Source organism: Schistocerca cancellata, chromosome 6 (assembly GCF_023864275.1).
Source record: "Schistocerca cancellata isolate TAMUIC-IGC-003103 chromosome 6, iqSchCanc2.1, whole genome shotgun sequence".
NCBI classification, from domain to species: domain Eukaryota; kingdom Metazoa; phylum Arthropoda; class Insecta; order Orthoptera; family Acrididae; genus Schistocerca; species Schistocerca cancellata.
In genome coordinates, this window is record NC_064631.1 from 144,302,397 (window position 1) to 144,327,157 (window position 24,761).

Consider the following 24,761-nt stretch of genomic DNA (forward strand, 5'->3'; position numbering starts at 1 on the left):
AGCTCGATATGCACTTAGGGTACACAGGTAGTCACTTGGAAGTTCGTCTTTAGCTTCATTTAACGCACGTGGTTCGTTTGCTACTTGTATGTTATCAGGGAGCAACGAACACTATGCTTCTATCTCGCAAGAAAAGTCATCGCTTTGACGGTAACGACTTCGCGTCGTGCGGGGTCGAGTATGTGCAGTACACGTTGGTAGTGAGAAATGTGGCACCAAGAAAAGCAGCTTCGTCCCATTAACTAGCGGCGAGAGCTCGTAAAGCAGTCTCCACCTTTTAAAGTACGCAATTAGCGGCCGATGCGGTGAGTTATGTAGATTCGCCCCGCGCCATTAGTCATACGTATTAGGGCAAGTGTCGACCAGCTGTGATTCACGGCACGCCCGCGCAATTAACTGTGAAACGCGGAAATTACACGCCGATGCCACAAACATGTCGCCGCTTTGGTTACTTGAGAGGCAATGGGGGACTTCAGATTCGCGACAGCGGTCTGGGCGAACGGAGAGAAATGCCTAAGGTTCGTGGACCCGACTGTTTTTGTCAACCGGGAATGAGAACTATCGAAAGTTTACGTTAATCGGACAACAACTGGAGTAGTGAAGCGAAAGAAGTTTGTCAAATTTGTTTAAGATAGAGTGATCTGCGTCGACGGCGTCAATGCCCAAAACAGGCGTCCGGTGTTAGCATCATAAAGGTTTTTCCTACATCTGCCAAATCTTAGTGGTTCTTTGGGGAAACAGTCGTGTTCTCCAGAATGTGTACCTTTTATTTTTGCAGGCTTCACTAAACAGTTCATTAGTCGTTAATACATTATCAAACAAAGATAGGTTAGGGCTTAAAGTCGAGTGACGGCGAGATCAGTAAAGGAAGGTCGGATAGGACAAGAATAAAGAAGGAAACCGAACAAAGGAACCATCTGTGCATTCGCATAAAATGATTTAGGAAAAACCCAAGGACTCCTAAATGCGGATGCATGGAGTAGGGTTTCCGCCCTCATACGGAATAAGAGACCTGTTTCCAAGCCACTGCGTCGCTTCACTCGGTTTAGCATATCTCAGATGTCGAAATAAGCAAGTAATTATCTTTTTCGTAATGGGCGAAACTTTGTAGGTGCTAAAAGAATTGTCAAATTATTGACCGATTTATACTAGTACATATGAGGGATATAGCATAAAATGTCGTATCTGCTGTTTCCAAACAGCTGATTGGCTGGGTCTGGATAGCCAGCTCTCTAAGAAACCAAACCTGAAAAAGATTTCCGCGGCCCCCGTCAGTTTCACTAAAATACTTCTTTGCTTACTGTGTTGCGTCATCCCATGAAATAATATACTGAAATAATCTTGTCTGCTGTGCTGTAGTTGTCTTCAAGGCTTAGGCTAATTTAATTCGGAAGCTAAGAAATCTGACGTTGGTTGTTTTATGACACAGTCAGAATCACAGTATATTGCAGCACCCGCTGCCCAGATAAATTAGTGGACGTTCTAGGGAAGGCCGCTGCAACATGGCCGAGATGCCGTTCATTTTACTATTGTAGCATGTTAATTATTTTATAACATGACGTGGCAGCACACGCAGAAATTTTTCTATGACGAAACAACCGAAAATTGTAGTATTTTTTTCTTTTTTCGGGATGTATTTTACAAACAACACCTTAATGAAAGTGTATTGTAACTTCATCGGTTCCGAATGTTCTTTTTCGCTCCATTTACTTGCTTACTGTCTATGCTGTTGTTGGCCTATATACCAGAGGTCCACGAATCTATCCATGTCAGGATTTGTTTCTGGCGTTTGACTTTGGCAATACGTTTGGCCGAATAATCCAGTCAGAGGCATGCAATAAAATGTGAGCTACAACCGCAGCATACGTATTAAATCACTAACTATCCTGCAATAAACTGACCTGGACGATAGCGGTTTTAGTTTCTTACTTAGGCAGACCAAGGCTTTCTCTACGAGAAGTAAATCACTTTTGATATGATATTAATTTTAATAAAAGCGATGAAAAATGGAAATGAGCGTTTGGCAGGTCCGGCCGCCTTGGTGCAGGTCTTATTATATTCGACGCCACATTGGGAGACCTGCGCGCCGGATGGGGATGAAATGATGATGAAGACAACACAACTCCCATTCCCTGAGGGGAGAAAATCCCCGATCCAGCCGGGAATCGAACCCGGTCGCCTTAGGACGGCAGTCCGTCACACTGACCATTCAGCTATTCAGCTATCGGAGCGGACAAAGCAATGAAAGGCTTGTGAAACTAAATATCACGTTAGGTTTGAATAGACACGATCCTACCCTTGCCTTCAAGCGACCTGTGATGCATTTTAGCCTATGCATGGCGTTGATTCCGAATAATTTTTAGGTACAATTCATTCCAAATATTGGAGTTTCCAGTTGTATTCCATATTGCTATTTACGCCGATACGGCAAGCCTAATCCATATTCTCCACATTACGTAAAACTAAATTCGCCATAAACTGAAGTAAAGCGGTTTCAATTTCCTGCCGCTCCATCCTTCTATATAAGAGGGTGAGGCGTTTACCATCGTAGAATACCCGTCGGAAAAAGCATAGAACTGTACTCAATTTTTATTAAAATAAAAGATTCAAATGTTCACTTTTATTTTAAACTTTAATGATGAGCCAATTTAACTGTAGAAATGCAAGTCGTATTGACATACTCGTGTACATTGCTTCTGTTTGCTAGAAGTACATCATCTCTGTGATGATGATGATGATGTTTGGTTTGTGGGGCGCTCAACTGCGTGGTTATAAGCGCCCGACATCATCTCTGTATAGATGGTAGGCAACTGAATTGAAGTTATGGTGCTTTGGCCGTGCGCAAGTGTGCTAGCTGCTGAGTCGCAGACAGCTTCGTCATTCGCTAGAAGTGGTCCGCGAGTGGTTGTGCCGGAATGTCCTCGCGGCAGTTATTGAAACATTCCGTCTCGGGTCACCGACCGCGTCAGCGGCATCAGATACCAGTGTGACAGTTATGCAATATGAGGCCGCATGCTCTTGCAGACTCTCATGTGATATAGTAGCCCTGCTGTCGACTGTGCTCGCCACCTATTTGGAATTAGTCTCGCTCTTCGCACAGTAGAAAGGCGATCCAGGCGCTAAGAAGTGATACAGCAGCCACCTTTGTTGCAACTACGTCTGCCAATAACCTACGGGTGAGGGAGCGGAGTATAAACTGCTCATTTTTGGCATGCAGGTGATAAGAAAAAGGAATGTCCTTAACACGTTGGAGTACGGATGTTGGTCACCGAAGTATTGTTTGCGGAATTTATGAGGAACATTCGGATGTTTTGGTCAAAGCTGTAGAGAGTGCAGTGGCGATGTAGGTAGTGCTACGAATACATACCTACAATCATCCGACCCTTGTGCCCAGGGTAACAGGCAGTGGCAAAAATGAAAACGCGTGAGCTCTACCTCGACTTCACGAGGATTCCGTGAAAATAGTAGAGTGATTGTGTGGGTCGGTTAGGCTGTTTTCCAGTATTATTTAGTCGAGCTTCTTCCTGGTACCCCACTTCAGTGCGATATACACAGAAGGAAATACAAAAATGGATTACGGCTTATACGTTATTTGAACGGATGTGTTAAATGGCGCAACGCAGCTTAGAATAAGCCAATATTGGGGCAACAGCATGGACATCGGGCAGTAGACTTGAAGGGTTAGTGCAGGATCTCGTTTACTTCCGAGAGTAAGGCGGATGGTAAGGAGGAAGCTTCCGAATATGCACAATCTTACGATGCATTCATCTGTTCCGTCGTATCGAAAGTTTGCGCAGCAGCCTCTGTGAGCTCGTAGCAACGTAGCGGCATAGAAGAAGTGGGGAGGGACTCGCCTGCTCACTCTTCAACCCGCTAACAGACTATACCTGTACTCATACATGTAAGGGTGAAGAGAGAAATGGAAAACGTTGTATTTTTCTCAAGAAGGAACCGTCATAAATATTTATTGTTCAAGTAAACGCATATAGTCTGCCATCGCGAAGACATTGACCTCTGTCTATTAGAAGTGCTTGTGGTAAATAAGCATTTATCTGAAAACCTCTACCTAATTCTATACGATCAGTTACACGTAGGGACATGCGTGCTCTAATGCGTCACGTGATCCAACTAACGAGCCACGCACTCCCTCACCTCAAACCCAGTGTTCACATTCATCTACAACGTTCACCACAGTATAATTGTCATTGTTTGTTGCTTCGTAAAGTGCCTGTAAAATGAACAGCGAGCAGAGCTTCAGGATAGTGAAGTGACCTTACGCGGAAGAAGACCACAACTACCGTACACAAACACCAAGAATCAGTCCCCATCTAGCAATGCTGTGAAGAATCGTTAGTAAGAATTTTTTCCCTTTTATTTTTTTCGTTACTAATTGTATGTTTCATATAAATTTACCGCAATTAGTGAAAAATAAATACTCTAGGCTTCTCTGTGCATTTCGTCGACAGTGATTTAAGAGTCGCACCTTGTGAAACAGTGTGTAGGTGCTCCGGACAGACGTTATTCGCGCTAGTCTGTTCTTTCCTGACGATGACACAATAAGCCGAAAACATGTTAGAAATAAGCGAACATTAGTATATAATAAAGGCAGTTTGTCCGTTTTTCAACCTTAAATACGAAATCTTTCTATCAAGAAGTGATGGAAGAGTCCATTAAATACACTGAAACTGATATAGGCAAGCATATTCAAATACAGAGGTATGTGAACAGGCAGAATACGGCGCTGCGGTCGGCAACGCCTGTATAAGACAACAAGTGTCTGGCGCAGTTGTCAGGTCGGCTACTGCTGCTACAATGGCATGTTATCAAGATTTTATGTGAGTTTGAACGTGGTGTTGTAGTCGACGCACGAGCGATGGCTCATAGCTTCTCGGAGGTAACGATGAGATGGGGATTTTCCCGAACGACCGTTTCACGAATGTACCGTGAATATTAGGAATCCAGTAAAACATCAAATCTCCGACATAGCTGCGGCCGGCAAAAGACCCTGCAAGAACGGGACCAACAATGACTGAAGAGAATAGTTCAACGTGACAGAAGTACAACCCTTCTGCAAATTGCTGCAGATTTCAATACTGGGCCATCGACAAGTGTTGGCGTGCGAACCATCATCGATATTGGCTTTCGGAGCCGCAAGCCCACACGTGTACCCTTTATGACTGCAGGACACAAATCTTTACGCCTCGCGTAGGTACATTAAGACCGACGTTAATAGCTGGAAACATGTTGCCTGGTCGGACGAGTGTCGTTTCAAATTGTATCGAGCGGATGGACGTGTACGGGTATGGAGACAACCTCTTGAATCCATGGATCCTGCATGTTAACAACTGTTCAAGCTGGTGGAGACTCTGTAATGGTGTGAGGCGTGTGCAGTTGGAGTGATATGGGACCCCTGATACGTCGAGATACGACAATAGCAGGTGACACGACGTAAACATCCCGTCTGACCACCTGCATCCATTCATGTCCATTGTGCATTCCGACGGGCTTATCCAATTCCAGCAGGACAGTGCGACACCCCACACGTTCAGAATTGCTACAGAGTGGCTCCAGGAACACACTACTGAGTTTATAAATTTCCGCTCGCCATCAAACTCCCCAGACATCAACATTGTTAAGCATATCTGCGATGTCTTGCAACGTGCTATTCAGAAGAGATCTCCACTCCCTCGTACTATTATGGATTTGTGGGCAGCCCTGCTGGATTTGTGGTGTCAGTTCCCTCCAGCACTACTCAGACATTAGTCGAGTTCATGTTAAGTCGTGTTGCGGCACTTCTGCGTGCTCGATATTAGGCAGGTGTTGTGTACATAGTTCCGCGTAGTCAGCGCGTACACAACTTTCCCACTAGACCGCGCCCCGCTAAGCACAACAGCGCAGGCGCAGCGCTCGTCCGTCTCCGCACTACGAGATGGCGCTGCCTTAGAGACGGACCAAATTCTGCTTCCGCCGATACGCGTATTAATATGTAACGCAGCCAATGAGATTGCTGCTAACTTAGAACCTTTTCTCCTTGCGGATCACACTCGCGTAGTGATACCTGAACGTGCGAGGTATTATAAAGAGTGTACAGACCTCCGATTAGTCAGTCTGCATTTGTCTGCACCAGTCTGTACCAGTCTGCATTTGTCTGTACCAGTCTATAGTCAAGTTTCAGTCTGCGACTAATAAGATTATCATATTCCTGTTCATAGCCATGAAGAGAAATGTATAGACACTTTGTCAAGCATCAGAGATATGTGAGAATAAGATTAACATACCAAGACCAAAGGAACTTCAGATTGTCAATTGTAAATAACATCCAGAATCAAGTTACGTAATGTCTATACTTGTTATTATTTTAATAAATGTGTGTAAAAATTAATCAAGTTCTGTTTAAAGTTGGTCACCGTCAATCTGCTACTCTAAGCGTGCAAGTGGCAGTCCGCAGCTCGTGGTCGTGTGGTAGTGTTCTCGTTTCCCACGCCCGGGTTTCCGGGTTCGATTCCCGGCGGGGTCAGGGATTTTCTCTGCCTCGTGATGACTGGGTGTTGTGTGATGTCCTTAGGTTAGTTCTAGGGGACTGATGACCATAGATGTTAAGTCCCATAGTGCTCAGAGCCATTTGAACCATTTTTTGCAAGTGGCATTTCTATCGTCTGACCTTACGGCAGAAGATAAAGACGCCACGATAAGACCACGAGACATATTGCTGACACTCGCCTACTTCGTTAGAGCGACAAGTCAAATAATCTGATGGTGTGTGTACCGAAGGTCTTACAGTAGGCACAGCACACAGGTGTATCAGTTTCTTTGGCTCTTCAGCGTATAAAGCAAGAGAAATTTTCTGCCACTGAAGAGGCCATTATTGGAGATCTCCGTGGCGATTACAGTCGGATATGGACCAGGATGCTGACAGGAGCAATCTGAGTTGCCGATAGCATCTGTGTTGGCCAGCAGTGGAATCGCGCCACACAGGTTTGCTGGGTGAGCACGCACGCAGGTCTCTACCCGCCAGCCACCCCTCCTCGCGGCAGGGAGCCTCCCTTAACGGTCGCCTCCACCCGGGGGCTGCAGCTGGCGTACAGGCAGAGCCAGCGTCTGCGGATGTCGCTGCCAGAGCCTGCCTCCCTGCCTCTCCCTCGATCCTACCTTTAATTATCTCCCCCGCCCTCTGCAACACGGGGAGGGCCGCGTGGCGTCCCGTCAGCTGCGGGAGGTTTCCGCTCAGGATCTGCGCTCCGCTTTCTCGACTTCCGCAAGCAACAGTGCGAGGCTTCCCGAGCGCTGCTCTCGCTCTGTTCTGCCTCGGGCGTAATTAATGCTGCCACCGCGGCAGAATTCTCGCCGTCGCCCTGCAGGCGTCGCATTACCTACCGAGAGGTGGTGCGCCCCTTATTACAACTGCGGTTAGGCAACCGGGTGACACACGTTAGCAGTTAACGCTCGCATTCTGCTGCTAAGATTTACGTTCTACGTGTTCCTGCAGCTTCATTTCATGGAGTCGCATTCCTCAGTAGTTACTGTCTGTAGCAAAGAGTGGCAACTGTCAAACCACCCTGCGGCTTTTCTAAAACGATCAATTATTCACTTTTAACCTTTTCCTTGCTGCATTATCGGTATTTAATTTCCCAGACGCTTTTAGACCTCTATCTGAGAGGTAACTCTGTATCAAGTAAACAAACAGTTCTTCGATAAAAACCTGCCACACTTTTCATGTTGACCATGTTAACAGATCATCAGAATATCCGTGAAAGTGTTCAAACTGTGTCGTGTAAACACAGCAAGTTCTGGAACCACAGGAAAATGAAAACTTTCCAAGTGAATACCTGTAAAATTTTCATAAATGGTGAGAAAGCACGTCTTACAATCTGTGACTACCTGGGAAATACTGGTCTCAGGAAAAAAAAAAAAAAAACAAAAAAAACCAGGCACCAAGAATGCCTGTCGTATAAGTAGCGTAAACCATCATGTGATGCATACGTAGCAACATCTCAGCATGACGCGGAGAATGGAAGTGCTTGCCACACGAAAACGTAAGTAAATACGAAAATAGGCGCGTAAACAAATTCATGCTCACCAAATGTAAAGGGATTTACAAAAAGAAACGATCTGTTGTTTGATCTAAAAATGCACGTAATTTTATAATCATGTAACAAAAATGTTCACATTACAGAATAAATAAAAACTAAAACGCACTGATGATGGCACAGTGGTGGCGAAACATGTTTGGGTAATGAGAAACATGTTTGGGTAATGTTTTGCGTAAGTGGCGGACCTCAAATCCCAAAATTCTAACTGCAAACACGGCCAATACGAGGAGCTGCATATCAAAAGATGGATGTAAATCATCACCTTCTCATTATAAAAGAGATTCATGTCGCAGAAGTGCACAGCACTCGAATAACGTCAGCGGGTGAAATCTTCCAGTTGGGTGGTGAGATATATATTTATACTCGTATTACGGGCGACAACGACGAAAGCTTAAATTCCAACTACAGCGTCACCGTTACTTGAAGCAATCGAGTGGTAATTTTTATGACGGTGCGGCCGCTGGTGCAACACTTGGGGCTGACGCACCTCCAGACCGCCGCGCCCTTGAAGAATGGCCGGGCGGGCGCTGACGCATGGGAACGCCGCGCGCGGCTGGACTAGACTCGTGGAGCCTGCTGTACCCTCCGGCGTCCCCGTATCTGCGGAGACCCCTCGCAAGGTACTGAATGAGCCAGCCAGCCAGGCAGGCAGGCTAAGCTCGCCGGGCTGGTTCCCCCACGGCAGGTATTGATCGCATCGCAGCACGCGTGTCTGCGCTTCGCCCCTGCGGGACCGGCGACTGCCGGCCGTGTCGTTCGACACAACCCCAGACGCTGCTACGGGCAGCTGTCGCGCCTGCCGGCTGAGCTCTGCCGCCGTCCTCGGCTTCCCCACAAACCGGGCTGTCCATCGGCATTCCCCTTATGGCCGCAGCTGCTACGTACACCAATTTAATTTAAAACATGCTGTTGTTCACGAGGGGAGATCCAAAAATAACTAACGATTGTTTTTCTCTGGTAGTTGGTAGAACACTAGTTCCAAATTCTTCCGTGCCATCACTGGACACCATTACGTACACTACTGGCAATTAAAATTGCTACACCACGAAGATGACGTGCTACAGACGCGAAATTTGACCGTCGGATTGTAGCCTATCGCGATTGCGGTTTATCGTATCGCGACATTGCTGCTAGCGTTGGTCGAGATTCAATGGCTGTTTGCAGAATATGGAATCGGTGGGTTGAGGAGGGTAATACGGATCGCCGTGCTGGATCCCAACGGCCTCGTATCACTAGCAGTCGAGATGACAGGCATCTTATCCGCATGGCTGTAACGGATCGTGCAGCCACGCCTCGATCCGTGAGTCAACAGATGCGGACGTTTGCAAGACAACAACCATCTGCACGAACAATTCGACGACGTTTGCAGCAGTATGGACTATCAGCTCGGAGACCATGGCTGCGGTTACCCTTGACGCTGCATCACAGACAGGAGCGCCTGCGATAGTGTACTCAACGACGAGTCTGGGTGCACGAATGGCAAAACGTCATTTTTTCGGATGAATCCAGATTCTGTTTACACCATCATGATGGTCGCATCCGCGTTTGGTGACATCGCCGTGAACGCACATTGGAAGCGTGTATTCGACATCGCCATACTGGCGTATCAGCCGGCGTGATGGTATGGGGTGCCATTGGTTACACGTCTCGTTCACCTCTTGTTCGCACTGACGGCACTTTGAACAGTAGACGTTACATTTCAGATGTCTTACAACCCGTGGCTCTACCCTTCATTCGATCCCTGCGAAACCCTACATTTCAGCAGGATAATGCACGACCGCATGTTGCAGGTCCTGTACGGGCATTTCTGGATACAGAACATGTTCGACTGCTGCCCTGACCAGCACATTCTCCAGATCTCTCACCAATTGAAAACGTCTGGCCAATGGTGGCCGAGCAACTGGCTCGTCACAATACGCCAGTCACTACTCTTGATGAACTGTGGTATCGTGTTGAAGCTGCATGGGCAGCTGTACCTGTACACGCCATCCAAGCTCTGTTTGACTCAATGCCCAGGCGTATCAAGGCCGTTATTACGGCCAGAGGTTGTTGTTCTGGGTACTGATTTCTCAGCATCTATGCACCCAAATTGCGTGAAAATGTAATCATATGCCAGTTCTAGTATAATATATTTGTCCAATGAATACCCGTTTATCGTCTGCATTTCTTCTTGATGTAGCAATTTTAATGCCCAGTCGTGTTTTAGTTGCCCTAGCGGTATTGATGTGGAAACGTCACTGTGGTCAGTGTGACTGTTTTGTAAGCTCTGTTTCACGTCTTCGGCGATTTTTCAGTGGCAGATATCAAATACCAACCTGCTAACACCAGGTTCTGTTCCCTGTCAGGGAACTCAGCAGCAGAAATTGCCACAATGCTTCGGACGGCTTATGGGAAGGAAGCTTTGAATCATGCAAGGTTTTACGAGTAGTTCGAAGACGTCTCACGAACGGGATGTCCCTCGACTTCCTGAACGGACGAAAACATTGAAAAAATCCGTGTTCCGATCATGTTTGATCGTCATACAACAATCGGCGAACTGGTGGAAAGGACTGCAATATCGTGGACCTCATGCCAACTAATTTTGACTGAATATCTGAAAATGAAACGTGTTGCAGCAAAATTCGGTTGCGCATGTGTCGGGAAATGAAAGAACAGTCAGAAACTGATCCTGATTTTGATGCAAAAATCATCACGGGTGACGAATCGTGATGTTACGGATGCGACGAAGAACCAGTCCAGCCAATAGAAGACTCTTTTATCACGAAGACCAAAGAAAGCGAAGCAGGTGAGATAACATACGGAGATAATGTTTTATCGACATCATAGGGATCGTCCACCATGAATTTGCTCCTCAGGGTACCAAACTTAACCACCATTACTACCTTCAAATGCTAATAAATTACTTGAAGCATTGAAAAAAAAGACCCAAATTGTGGCAATCAGGAGATTGGCTTTTTCACCACGACAACGCCCTTGTGCGCACAGCATTATGAGACAGTTTTTGGCCAAAAACCAAATGGAAACGGTTTCTCACCGGACCTTGCCCCCCTGTGATGCTGTTTTATTCCCAATAATGACAAGAAACCCGAAAGGCATGCGTTTTCAGTCGTAGAAGAAGTGAAAAAATATCGCTGGAAGCGCTAAACAGCACAACTTGAGACTAAAAACTGTTTTCACCTATAGAAAAAACGTTCGTGATGGACACTGTTTTGAAGGTGTTTAAGCTTTGAAAATGTTCAGTCGAATACACGATTATTGTAGAACATTTCTCGTTATTTTTGCGTCCCCCCTTGCGGCGTTGTAGCGAGGAGTCGCATCGCTACAAAACTGTAGCGAAATGCAGGAAGTCTTGCACAGGATCGTCGCTTGCTGCTACTCTGACTCTCGGTGTAAACAGCTGTTCTCAGTCTCTCAGAAAACATCTGAGCAGATATCGGGAATAGAACATGCGTCCTTCTGTATCGACGACAGTGACGCTTGCCATTCGGCTACGGAGTCGCTTTTTACACAAATACGGAACCATTACTAGAAACTACGACATCCCTTAAATAACTGCAATATTCATACGGTGTTTTTGAAAGTAGAAACGCCGCATGAAATTAATTTCATGAAATGCAGATGCTAGACCGATTCACTGGACGAACCGTCAGCAAGTGTAGTCCACCACATGAAGGAGGTAGCTTACAAACCGCTCCTTCGACCGGTTCTCGAATATTGCTCATCAGTGTGGCCGGAAAAGAACAGCACATTTCGTTACAGGTTCGTTTGATAAGTGCGACTACGTCACGAAGGTGCTTTCCCAACCCCAGTAGCGGATGCACTGTGCATTAAGGCGTGGTTTATTGTTAAAATTCCGAGAGCATACTCTCTTAGAAGACAGTACCAATATGTTACTCCTTCGTACTCGTTTATTTATTTGTTTGTCGACATTACGCCGGACACCAACAAAGCGAAAAATACTCACGTACTTGCGCCAATGACAAGTCTGACTTTTTGCTGCCTGGAGCGAGGAATGGCTCGCCCTTAGTCCGTCTTAATACACACTGTGTTGCGATAAATCATTTCGTAAATTTATTTGAGTGTTGTTACAATGTACGTCTTCATGCTACTCACCTTAACGTCTGCGCCGAGACGAAAATTATCACCCGATTGCTTGGAAAACGGCAGTTGCTAAGCTGAAGCTGTAGGTGTAGCGTAAGCTGCAATCACTGTCACCCTAATAAAAATTATTTTCAGTGCCCAACCAGCAGATATTATTCTCGTGAACAGCGCTTAAGCAGATTATTAAAAAGTATTAGACAATATGTGGAAGGCATTTTTCCCGTTTTGCACGCTAAGTTTCCAAGTGCAACGTAAAGTTTACTACGTCAATGGACGAAAAAAAGAAAAGCCCTAAGCTTAGAGAAATATTCCTTTCCGTCAGCATTAACAGATCTACATTTTGCCGGCCGGGGTGGCCGAGCGGTTCTAGGCGCTGCAGTCTGGAACCGCGAGACCGCTACGGTCGCAGGTTCGAATCCTGCTACGGGCATGGATGTGTGTGGTGTCCTTAGTTAGATTTAAGTAGTTCTAAGTTCTAGGGGACTGATGACCTCAGTCCCATAGTACTCAGTGCCATTTGAACCATTTTTGAGACCTTCCTTTTCCGTACTACGCAGACAATTGCAGTAAAATCGGAGAAATGTAATTTTTCTGCTCGTCTTCATTTGATTTTTATTAGCGGACAAACACATCTACAACAGCTGCGGTTTCTAGTAACGAGTAAAATAAAGAAATAAATTTACGGAATGGTGGTGTATGCTACCGGAAAGGCAGGTCCCGTTTCCATCTATGCTCGGCGCGGGGAAAGCCGCGTCCTGTAGACAATGAGTTACCAGCTACAAAATTTCGTGCCAGTAAGTAACAGTTAGCTGTGAGAAATTACAGCTTTGGCAAAGAAGCCAGGGGGACAACTCTGCAAGTAGAGGTAAATTACGTTGCGCTAGAGCGTTGACTTTGTCTTCGTTCACTGACCCCCGGCGGTGGTCCCTACTCTGCGGCAATTCCGCCGGCCATGATTTAATATTTCGCGCACGTCTGACTGTTAGTGTTCGAAACGAATGAGGCTGCTGTGCAAATAACGGCCAGACTGGCGCCCACCTGGCGCGGCTAGCTTTCTGCAGCCCCTCATTATCCGCCAAGGAACGACGTGATGCGGCGAAATCGAACTGCAGCAGGTAGGAAGGGAAATAACAAAAAAGGGTACTTGATCCGAGGCGGCTTTCGTAGCGGAACGGAACGGAACGGGACGAGACAGCAGGGTCGTTCCTTTTGGACGCCAGCGCGGAGACCGTCGTACGTTTTTCGCGTTGCGGAAATCGGCGTCTCTAACGGTACACAGCCAGGCGGTAGCGGTGGCGTCTGAGGAAGAACGGGATCCTGCCGCCGCGAACCGGCCACAGCCGCAGCTGCGCGCGTCGCAAAGGTTACCGTCCCACTCTCGGCGGCAATACACCATTGTCCCGTAGAGGCTGATTCACAATAGGCCACTACTGAAGTCAGGTGGCGAGCGAATTAGTAAACAAGCGCGTGTGGGAACATCGTTTAGACAAGCAGTTTATACACTACGGGCCATTAAAATTGCTACACCACGAAGATGACGTGCTACAGCCGCGAAGTTTAACCGACAGGAAGAAGATGCTGTGATAAGCAAATGATTAGCTTTTCAGAGCATTCACACAAGGTTGGCGCCAGTGGCGAAACCTACAACGTGTGGACATGAGCAAAGTATCCAACCGATTTCTCATGCACAAACAGCGGTTGACCGCCGTTGCCTGGTGAAACGTTGTTGTGATGCCTCGTGTAAGGAGGAGAAATGCGTACCATCACGTTTCCGACTTTGATAAAGGTCGTGTTGTAGCCTACCGCGATTGCGGTTTATCGTATCGCGACATTGCTGCTCGCGTTGATCGAGATCCAATGACGGGTGTTAGGAGAATATGGACTCGGTGGGTTCAGGAGGGTAACACGGAACGCCGTGCTGGATCCCAACGGCCTCGTATCACAAGTTCTTGGCTGTCCTTACTGCTTTGTGAGTTCATGACGCAAGTGAAAAAGTGGACTTGTGTAAGTCTGTACCGTCAGCAGAATAACGCAACATGACTCAGCTGATTTCTCGTTCGCGAACATAAATGTCAAATGGTTCAAATGGCTCTGAGCACTATGGGCCTTAACTTCTGAGGTCATCAGTCCCCTAGAACTTAGAACTACTTAAACCTAACTAACCTAAGGACATCACACACATCCATGCCCGAAGCAGGATTCGAGGATTCGAACCTGCGACCTCAGCGGTCGCGCGGTTCCAGACTGTAGCGCCTAGAACCGTTCGGCCATCCCGGCCGGCCAGGTAAGACATCCGGCTGTGAAATTCCTCACTGTATGGCCATCCTGGGATAAAGCTGATCTGTGTGGGAGTCATACCAAATAGCACTATCAGCAGCGTCGCCAAGATGCCGAAAAACCTGAACTGGCAGACGATTCAAGGTTATGCCACATATTCCGCGCGAAAGTGTATTTCTTAATTTATTGCTATGGATATACCGGGTGATCAAAAAGTCAGTATAAATTTGAAAACTGAATAAATCGCGGAATAATGTAGATGGAGATGTACAAATTGACACACATGCTTGGAATGACATGGGGTTTTATTTGAACCAAATAATACAAAATTTCAAAAAATGTGCGACAGGTGGCGCTTCATCTGGTCAGAATAGCAATAATTAGCATAACAAAGTAAGACAAAGCAAAGATGATGTTCTTCACAGGAAATGCTCAAATGTCCACCATCATTCCTCAACAATAGGTGTAGTCGAGGAATAATGTTGTGAACAGCACTGTAAAGCATGTCCGGAGTTATGGTGAGGCATTGGCATCGGATGTTGTCTTTCAGCATCCCTAGAGATGTCGGTCGATCACGATACACTTGCGACTTCAGGTAACCCCAAAGCCAATAATCGCACGGACTGAGGTCTGGGGACCTGGGAGGCCAAGCATGACGAAAGTGGCGGCTGAGCACACGATCATCACCAAACGACGCGCGCAAGAGATTTTTCCCGCGTCTAGAAATATGGGGTGTTATTTTTTTTTGTTCTAATAAAACCCCATGTCATTCCAAGCATGTGTGTCAATTTTTACCTCTCTATCTATATTAATCCATGGTTTATTAAGTTTTTAAATTTATACTCACTTTTTGATCACTCGGTAAATAGCCCATCTCAACAGCGAAATGTCATTTGCAACAATACTAAAGTAAGGACAGCACAACACCCAGCCCCGGAGCGGAGAAAATCTCTGACAGGATCGGGGATCGAACCCGGGCCCTTTCGGTTAGTAATCCGCCGTCCTGACCACACGGCTACCGAGGCAGACAGTACTTAAAAGTTTAAATAACCAGTATTGAGTGAGAAATGTACTGCAGCAGTGTACGTATCGCAGCGGTAGGGACTGCGAAGACATAATTAGACCAATTAGAGAGCGCACAGACGCGGTTAATTAAGTATTCTTCCGACGCTCTAGTTGAATGGAATAGGAAGAAGCGCTGATAAGTAGGGCAGTGGGAGGCACGGTCTACCGTGGACTTTACAGTGGTGTGCAGAGTATAGGTAGAGCACTGATTGGCAGAATGTAGGTTTGGTAGTCACGTATGGTACAGTACTCAGTACATTTGACCGCGTCGAGTAAAACGGGTTTGAGAAAGGCGTGTCGGCCAGTATAGGCGCCGGGCGGGCATGGCTCCCAGCTGCGGTCGTCCGCGGGGCGTGCGACACGGGCTTTAACTGCAGCGCCACCGCGGCGCGCAGCGCAGCACGGCTCGGCTGTGTTTTCCGGGCGCTTTAGCAGGTTGCCCGGCAACCGAACACCGCTGCGGCTTGGCCGGCCAAGCGGCGCCCGCCACCCGAACCTGAGCCCTTGCCGGCCGCCGGCCGCCGGCTCCCGTTTCACGGGCAGCGCAGCCGCAGCCGGTCTCAGCGCCAGCCTGCCACACCCGCCTTTTGTAACACGGCAGCGCGCTCTCCTGGCGACACGTTTCCGCGAGCGCCGAGCGGATATCCCAGCCAGACCACTGCCCAGGGGGTCGAGTTTCGATACCGCGGGCCGCACGCGGCGCGGCGCGTGGGCCGCTAGTCACAGTCGCGTGCCGTCTGACGGTGGCTTGTCCCAGCCAAGCTGAACACCACCCACGTCTACTGCTGTTCAGTACACGACTTGCAGCAGTGTGACATTTCCCCGAGCCTTACGACGCCAGACGCGGATTCAAGCTGGTAGGGTGGTGGGGGGAGGGGGGGGGGGGCGGGAGAGGAATTAAGCCTCCACCCTCTCCTCCATCCAAAACACACAAATCGGTAAATGCGGTTATATTTTTACAATACCAGTTTCCAAAATTCACAGCTAACTTTCGGAGAGTAAAGTACAATGAAAAAGAAGCGTTTCAAAAATGGCAAGGAATTCTATAAATTGTTAGCTTCATTAAATCAGGATACGTGGCGGGCGGGGCGGGGGAGGAGTTAAGCCTCCACCCTCTCCCTCCATCCAAAACACACAAAACGGTAAATGCGATTATATTTTTACAGATACCAATTTCCAAAATTCACAGCTAACTTTTGGAGAGTAAAGTACCATGAAAAAGAAGCGTTTCAAAAATGGCAAGGAATTCTGTAAATTGTTAGCTTCATTTAAGACAGGATACGTGGGGGCGGGGGGCGGTGCAGGAGTTAAGCCTCCACCCTCTCCCTCCATCCAAAACACAAAAAACGGTAAATGCGGTTATATTTTTACAGATACCAATTTCCAAAATTCACAACTAACTGTCGAAGAGTAAAGTAGCATGAAAAAGAAACTTTTCGAAAATGGCAAGGAATTCTATAAATTATTAATTTTATTTAAGACAGGATACGTTGGGAAGTTGCTTCTGCTACCCTCGTGAATGGGATTACGACGTGATCCGTAACATCGTGTCCTGGTAAAGGTGCACTTTCCCAGCCTCACCGTAGCCGCACAGTGACTCACATAATTATTCAGACACCCGTTAATAACTAGCCTTTGCGACGCACTGGCCCTGTAGTTCAAAGAAAACAGTGTACACGCGAACTAGTTGTTAATATTCCTGTTCGACCGATTCAACGCCACGGTAAAATGTGTACGTTTAAGATACAGGGGAGAAGCAGTGACCCTGGAACCTCCGAATGCCGGTAACGTGCGTCAACAAAGTTATTCGACACACTCAGTTGGGCCGGCGGAGTGGCCGAGCGGTTCTAGGCGCTACAGTCCGGAACCGCGCGACCGCTACGGTCGCAGGTTCGAATCCTGCATTGGGCATGGATGCGTGTGATGTTCTTAGGTTACTTAGGTTTAAGTAATTCTAAGTTCTAGGGGACTGACGACCTCAGAAGTTAAGTCCCATAGTGCTCAGAGCCATTTGAACCACACTCAGTTGTCCTGCAGAGGTCGTGTGTAGAGGATCCGCGGACGGTGTGAACATAACTATTCTGCGAGGTAGTGTGCTGTGTACTGCTGAGGTAATGACGGGCCGCAGAAGAAGAGAGAGCACATTCCGACAGAGGCAGCTAGTAATTTTTCACCGTAGTGTAGGCAAAAGTTGTAAAATTGCTGAAATGTTAGAAGTAAAGAAAAGTACAGTTTCCGATATAATGAGAACATTCCGGGAGTAAGACAGGATTGACAATCTACCGGATACGAGATGTGAAAGTTTTCTGTGTGAGGAGAGTGTTACATCATCAGAAAAACGAAAAAGGACCGCAGGTTAAGTGCTGCAAAACTCACTACTGAGGTTCCCAAAGACATCGGAAGGGCATCCCGAAACGATACGAAGCGTACTCAGAAACTCAGAAGAGAGAACTTTCACGACCTTATTGCAAGGAGGAAGCCCTTCATAACTAAAATAAGTCAAAGAAATAGACTCCTGTTTGCCAAATAGCATGTTAGTGCCTACAATATGTGATGGAATGACGTTACATTTCCTGACGAGAGTAAATTTAACATATTTCAGTCTGACGGGAGGATAACGGTTTGACAGTGACCTAATACTGAACGTCAAGAGAGATATTTCAAAGGAATGTTAAGTATGGCGGTGGACATGTAATGGTGTGAGGGTGCAGGTCGGCGAATGGAATTGGTGAAGTGCTTTTTAATGAGCGTAAAGTGGACCAATTCCAGTTCCTCAGAATACTGAGGGAGAATTTGCAAAAGAACGCCGAAAACACGGGGATTGAGGAACATTTTAAGTTTTATCAAGCTAACGAGCCGAAACGTACGGACTGTACGTGAGGGTGTGATTATTGCTTAACTGTTAGAAGGTACTTCATCTGCCCCCTCAATCACCAGACTTGAATGTGATTGAGTATCATTGGGGCAAACTTGATGACGAAATAAGGAAAACACCAGTCATATCTAGGGAACAGCTGAAAAACAGATTGCAAGAAGAGTGGCAGAATATGTCTCCCGAGTAACCCTGAAATTAGTGGAGAGCATTCCAGGTCGTGTCAGAGAACTAATTAAGATGAAAGTAATGCCTATCAGATACTGAACTTTTGGACCATAAGTAGAAACAAAGGTGTCCGAATAATTCTGAGCAATATTGGTTGTGTTTGTTAGTTATTATGTTTTTGTTTGCAGTGTTCTTTACAAGTTTGATGGACATTTAATTTTCACGTTCCTTACAGGAATTTGTATTTAGTTTATACCAGTATTTTATTATTACTGAAATCACTAATACGAATGGAAATACAACAAAAAATCCGTCACGCTACGGAAGTCTACAGGTGAAACGTTCAGAAAGGCTGACATCCTATATGTAGGTGGAAACGACTGAAAGAAACATTCCCGTCATTTACACACTCTCATAGACTTCAGAACTACGTTCACAGTTTTAGCGCTAACAGAAACACTGATAATGGGGAGTACACACTTCGATTTTATACTACGTAAATTAGGACGTTTGTCAAAGTTGTGAGAGTTTGAAACTGTTGTAGTTGTTAAATTAACTGTAAGACCCATATTGTCCTGAAATTATCGGACGAGTGGTTTTGAAATGCTATCAGGGCCGGTTTAAGGCCGCCACTTGGTGCTAACAAAGACGCCAGTGGCGCCACAGCTGCAAGGTTTCTGTAGAGGACGTGTCAGAGTTAGTAGCGGCTGCTAGGGGCGTCGAGCTGAGAGACAGGCCATCACGAGCGCCCTGGTGCAAAAATTGGGTACTGTGCGTATCATAATCAGTAGCGAAAACTAACTCGGGTGACGGTGTATGAGCGAAAAGGGGAGCGTCAAATGGTGTCACTTTATGGAAAAATGTTCTCGATCCAGCCCTGAATGCTATGTGCTCTACAGCAATTGCTTAGATGTTGTGCTAAAGCGATGTACTAAGTACCACTGTAAGCAAATTATTATAGGAGGGGAACGAGGGGGAGACAGTAACAAAGTGTGACTCTCACCCCAAAAATCGATCGGCGCCTGTACCACACGGTAGTGTATAATTGCAATCTCTAAGAAATTTGTCCAGTTGAAGCACGTGATATATTTAGGTAAATACATTTTTATTCAAAAACCGTCGTAGTCGCAGTGGATGGACTCGTAACAATTTACTGGTTTCGACTCTCTGTGAGTCGTCATCGAAAACGGCACCTTGTAACAAAGGTACCACGTCTACCAGTCAAATAGCGCTCATCTTGGTCACTTTACATTACCTCTAGTTAAGGGACTAACATAGGCGCTATGTGAGTGTGTTATTTCTGTAACAACATGCTGGGTCTGATAATGAGTCATAAGAGTCTAAACCGGTAAACTGGTGTCAGTCGATCAAAAGCGACCAAAACATTTGCAAATTAAAAGAGGAACTGCAGCGTATTATGATTAACACACGTAAATCAGTTTTATCCATTGCCGACATTATTTGCCACTGTAACAGTTACATAAATGATATCCGCAGACAGCGTCTGCAAATATACTCAAGAATCCACTTCTCAGTGCATGACAGAACGTAATTCGTTGCAATATTAGCGACTTCCCGTTCTATTCCACTGAGGTATTGAACAACGGAAGAACTGTCGTCTCAGTGCCTATGCTCGTGCCCTAATCTCTCTGATTCTCGTATTCTCTACGCGAGATAATATACGGTGACAGCTTAATGGACACACTTCTTCGAATACACGTTCTTTAAATTTACTCAGTAGCGCTTCGCCAGAAAAAAGCCGATTTTTTTTAAGTTTCCCAATCATCTCTGTTAGACTTTCGTATGGACTTTGCCGCCCTGTTATTCTAGCAGTGCGTCTCTGAATTCGAAGTCTGTTGTCATGTTCCAAACACTATCTTAATTACTACCATTAACCTTGTGTTCCGTATCCTTTACAGACACGCTGCACTTCTTCAGTCTCCTTCCAACAAACTCAAGTCTTGCACTCTCCTTTCCTTTCCCGTCAATTCACTACTTGCTATTGTCATTTAAACTATGTGACAGACTTGAAAAGTTCACCACTAATCTTTTAATGGAACACAGTCTGTAAATTTTTTGTCACGGGCATTATCTTGCATCCACACTAATTTCAAGAAAGCTGTCAGTCATTAGAGCAAGAGGGAAACTCTGCCCAAGACCTTCTGAATTTCTTTCGATCGACCAACGCCCATACTTTCCTGCTGACAACAGCGTCGTCACAGTCCAACCTGATATTGCTGCTGACAACACACAGCAAAAGGTAGGCCGAAGAGCGGCCGGTTTGTTGTGTGGTGGAACGCCGGCCGTGGTGGCCAAGCGGTTAAAGGCGCTACAGTCTGGAACCGCGCGACCGCTACGGTCGCAGGTTCGAATCCTGCCTCGGGCATGGATGTGTGTGATGTCCTTAGGTTAGTTAGGTTTAATTAGTTCTAAGTTCTAGGCGACTGATGACCTTAGAAGTTAAGTCGCATAGTGCTCAGAGCCAGGCATCTGTGGTGGAACTTCCCACATTCAGTTCACCAATCTATATAGGCATAACGAGAACAGTTAGTGAACTAGCGGTATCAGTCAGTCTGTATCCGCTTTAGGATTAACTTTAGCCCTATGACAAAAGTAGCAAATATCTAATTTTTTTAATCAAGGAGGTACATCAAATCACGTGTTTCATTTACCTCACGCAGCTCAATTCAGAAACAAACTCGGGGACCTTATGAAAGATGGGGACCTTCATTACTGGGGGGAGGGGCTGGTATATGGAACAGTTCAAAGACCTTTCACATCTGCGTCTTTACACTTTCCGTCACTAGTGGGTGTGTGTCTGGACGTAAACTGTTTATGATTCTCCGTACAAGTAGCTGGCAGAGTGAATCGGTTCACAGGTATGTGGAAAGCAAACGCCATGGTGCCTGCAATAGGACCACGCCTAATAAGGCACTTTCGTATTAGGCTACCTTTTTACACTATCGTAAACCATCAGTTCACAGCAAGGTCATCAAAATGAAACACTTGCTCTGGACGACAATCGAGCACAAAGGTTTTTGTGCTTAATCACTGGGATGAATTGTCAGAGAATTACCTTGATGTCAATCAAGACCGTTTCTCACCATTGCTGATATCATACCGTTACGACTGTAGCACTTCATTAGGTGGCGAAATTTAAAGGCAGCTGCCTTTCTCGTAGCCACACTTAAATAACTGCTGAATTTACATTAGAGCATAACTGCCGTTAGCACTTTTTCTCTTTACTGAACTCAGTTTTAAATCGTATCAGCAGATTGCAGCCGATGCGTCGTCGAGTAGTAGCATGTGGTGTTGACAGGCATTGTTGCTGCGACAGAGATGATATCGGACTCAAAGGTCTATGCTTTATGTCAGAAGGTTTTGGCGTTCGTCGTTAGCGGCTCCAGCTGCGCTTGCAATAAGTTTCATTTCGGTCTGCGTCACAAACGTCTGTCTCAGAGGAGAAACGCATACCAGATTTCAGACACATTGCAGTGCTAGCTGTTTGAGGCAGATGTCACCTGCAGCCGAAACTACCACGGGGCGATTTAAAACTACCGCAGTCCTTCGGGAACGAACAGTACTGCAGCTGACGAAATTATAAGCGTCGAAGACTTCCAGCCCCACGTATTTTGAGAGAAGAAGAATAAATTTAGAAAAAGTGTGAGTGAAGAATAAACGTTTACACCCCGCCCACCACCATGCCAGGTAAAACCAGTAACATAATTAACACGACACAGAGCCTCTCTGAAGAATACTCTCGAAGAATCGAAGTCAGATTCATATATCGGTGTTTTATGTGAAAAAGTCATGCTGCAACGTGGTTCGGATCCCACTTTAAAGTATAGATCACCCTATAACTGGTTAGCTACTTAGTTTTCACGGCATCACCTCCAGTAGGAGGCAATATTACCTCCAAAAGTACTGTGGCTTTCAGACTTCGCACTGAGACCACCTGTATGTTACTTAAATACTAGAATTTATAGCGGTAGGCGGAAAATTAACTTGAGATTACGCGAGCAGAATTGTGGCTGGACGGGTCTGCTCGGCCTAAATATGTTAAGTTGAAGATACTTACACTGCTCGCTGAACTTCCGAGGGCGGGGTTTCAACTTCGCAGCAGTGATAGTGTAAACTGCGAAATCCGTCATCACAATATTATTTATAGACATTCTTTGTAACTTTTAGGCCAAGGCAGTTTCATGCCCTATCCCGGTATAGTGCCTATGTCATGTATAAATGTTTTGGCCTGCAACATTCATCTCTCACGAATTCTGAACAAATGTCGCCTACCATTCAACGACCGAAGTGATAAAAGAGTATACGCACGAGAGCTGAGACACGTCTCAGCTGATATACGGACGCGCTAAGCGTGGCACATTATTTAACATCTTCTGTTCGTAGTACTTTATTTACTTTATGACGAATATAATAGTTTTAAAACGTCCTCGCCTTGCATCTCCGTTGTAAGGCGCCAGTGCAGAGGGTTGCTTCTGCCCCCCAAAAAGTGTGCGAGCTTTTGCAGTTTTATGTTTTTAACGAAACCAAACTCATTTCTGATAATTAAAAGCTTTTATATCAAAAACTGTTTAGGGAGCGGTACAAACAGCAGTTCTTTCTGTGAGAAAATAGTTATTTTTTTTGACGAGTTGTTATTAACCTCGCGTGCCGGCAGGGCGACAAGCTAACCTGTTTAAAATTTCCGTTACGGCGTCAGGTACGCATAGATAACGAGTCGCTCCTGTCTGCGTGTGCGCGGGCGACCGGCGTCGAAACCTGCAATTTCATTAACTGTGCGTTCTCCGTAACGCCAAAGCAGAATGTCCCTTCGCAGACTGGCTTACCAGAAGTAGTGACAATAACGAACATTTTTCGGCACCACTTGCTATTCATATGAAGTCTGTTCGTGAACGCTTCATGAAAGTGTAGTTCGAAATCAATTTGTGTCTGAACAACATGTGTACTCTCTGCTAGATCTTGTCGACAAGGGTGGGAACTGTCGAATTTCCTCATCAGTAAAGAGGAGGAAAAATCTTAGCGCCGATCAATTAGTGCGGTGTCCACCTGGAATAACTGAAATCTCGAAATACATTTGGTCCGCACCAGAGGTACGTTTACACGGAAAAGTCGGAGAGAGGGCGACGGCCATCGCCGGCGTACCGGCGACTTACCTTGCTATACCCATTGCTAGCTTAATCACAAAGCGCACTCCGTTTGACACTTCACTCCTACACAGACTGTACACTTGCTCGCTCTCCGCCCTCGACTGCTTTCTGCTGCGTCGAGCTTCCAACTGGAGAACCGGCCTCGGGCCGCGGGCCGCGGAGGACCCGCTCCGGCGCGGGACCGCCGCCGCAGCCCATTGGTCGCCGGCTCCGCCAATGGCAGCTGCCCGCTGGGTGACGTCACCTGGCCGGCTTGGCACCGCGTCAACGTTCGAATTCTGCATCGGCGAGAGGTCGTTTTGTTCGCGATGTTTGTTTAGCTACAGGCAGAAGGCCGTGTTCTCTTTATTAGTGTCAGTCAGTACATCTTTCAGCCGATGCTCCTACTGTTAGGTACACTTATATCTTTTGGTAGAGCGTGCGAGCCAAAGCAACTTGCTCATGGGACGAGTCACCACATAGTTTACAGAACGCTGGTTAGAAAATTTGTGAACGCAAGAAACTAAAGAATTAATAAAACGCCAAAAAAGTCATGAGGAGGCAAACTAACGAATAAAACAGAGAAGTTCTCAACTACTGCGAAGAAAACCTCTACAGAAGAGTTATCGACAGATGCAGAAGTAATTTCAGGTGTGCCCCAGGGATATTTACACGGACCTCTGCTGACTGTTCTACACTATGTGATCAAAAATATCCGGACATCCCCAAAAACGTATGTTTTTCATATTAGGTGCATTGTGATGCCACCTACTGCCAGGTAGTCCATATCAGTGACATCAGTAGTCATTAGACATAGTGAGAGAGCTGAATGGGGCTCTCTGCGGAACTCAAGGACTTCGAACGTTGTCAGGTGAATGGGTGTCACTTGTGTCATACGTCTGTACGTGAGATTTTCACACTGCTAAACATCGCCAGGTCCACTGTTTCCGACATCATAGTGAAGTGGACACGTGAAGGGACACGCACAGCACAAAAGCGTACCGGCCGACCTCGTCTGTTGATTGACAAGAGACCGCTGACAGC

At 46.3% G+C, this 24,761-nt stretch overlaps 1 protein-coding gene across 1 annotated transcript in view; it reads right to left on the minus strand.

Annotated features, from left to right (window-relative positions):
• The window catches only part of LOC126190923 (protein unzipped), a 105,925-nt gene extending 82,055 nt beyond the window's left edge, over nucleotides 1-23,870 (minus strand). Inside the window, exon 1 of the mRNA XM_049931561.1 lies at nucleotides 23,745-23,870. Within this exon, the coding sequence (XP_049787518.1) occupies nucleotides 23,745-23,758 (14 nt within the window). The 5' untranslated portion in view covers nucleotides 23,759-23,870. The remainder of the gene's footprint in view (nucleotides 1-23,744) is intronic.
• Between the last annotated feature and the right edge of the window lie 891 nt (nucleotides 23,871-24,761).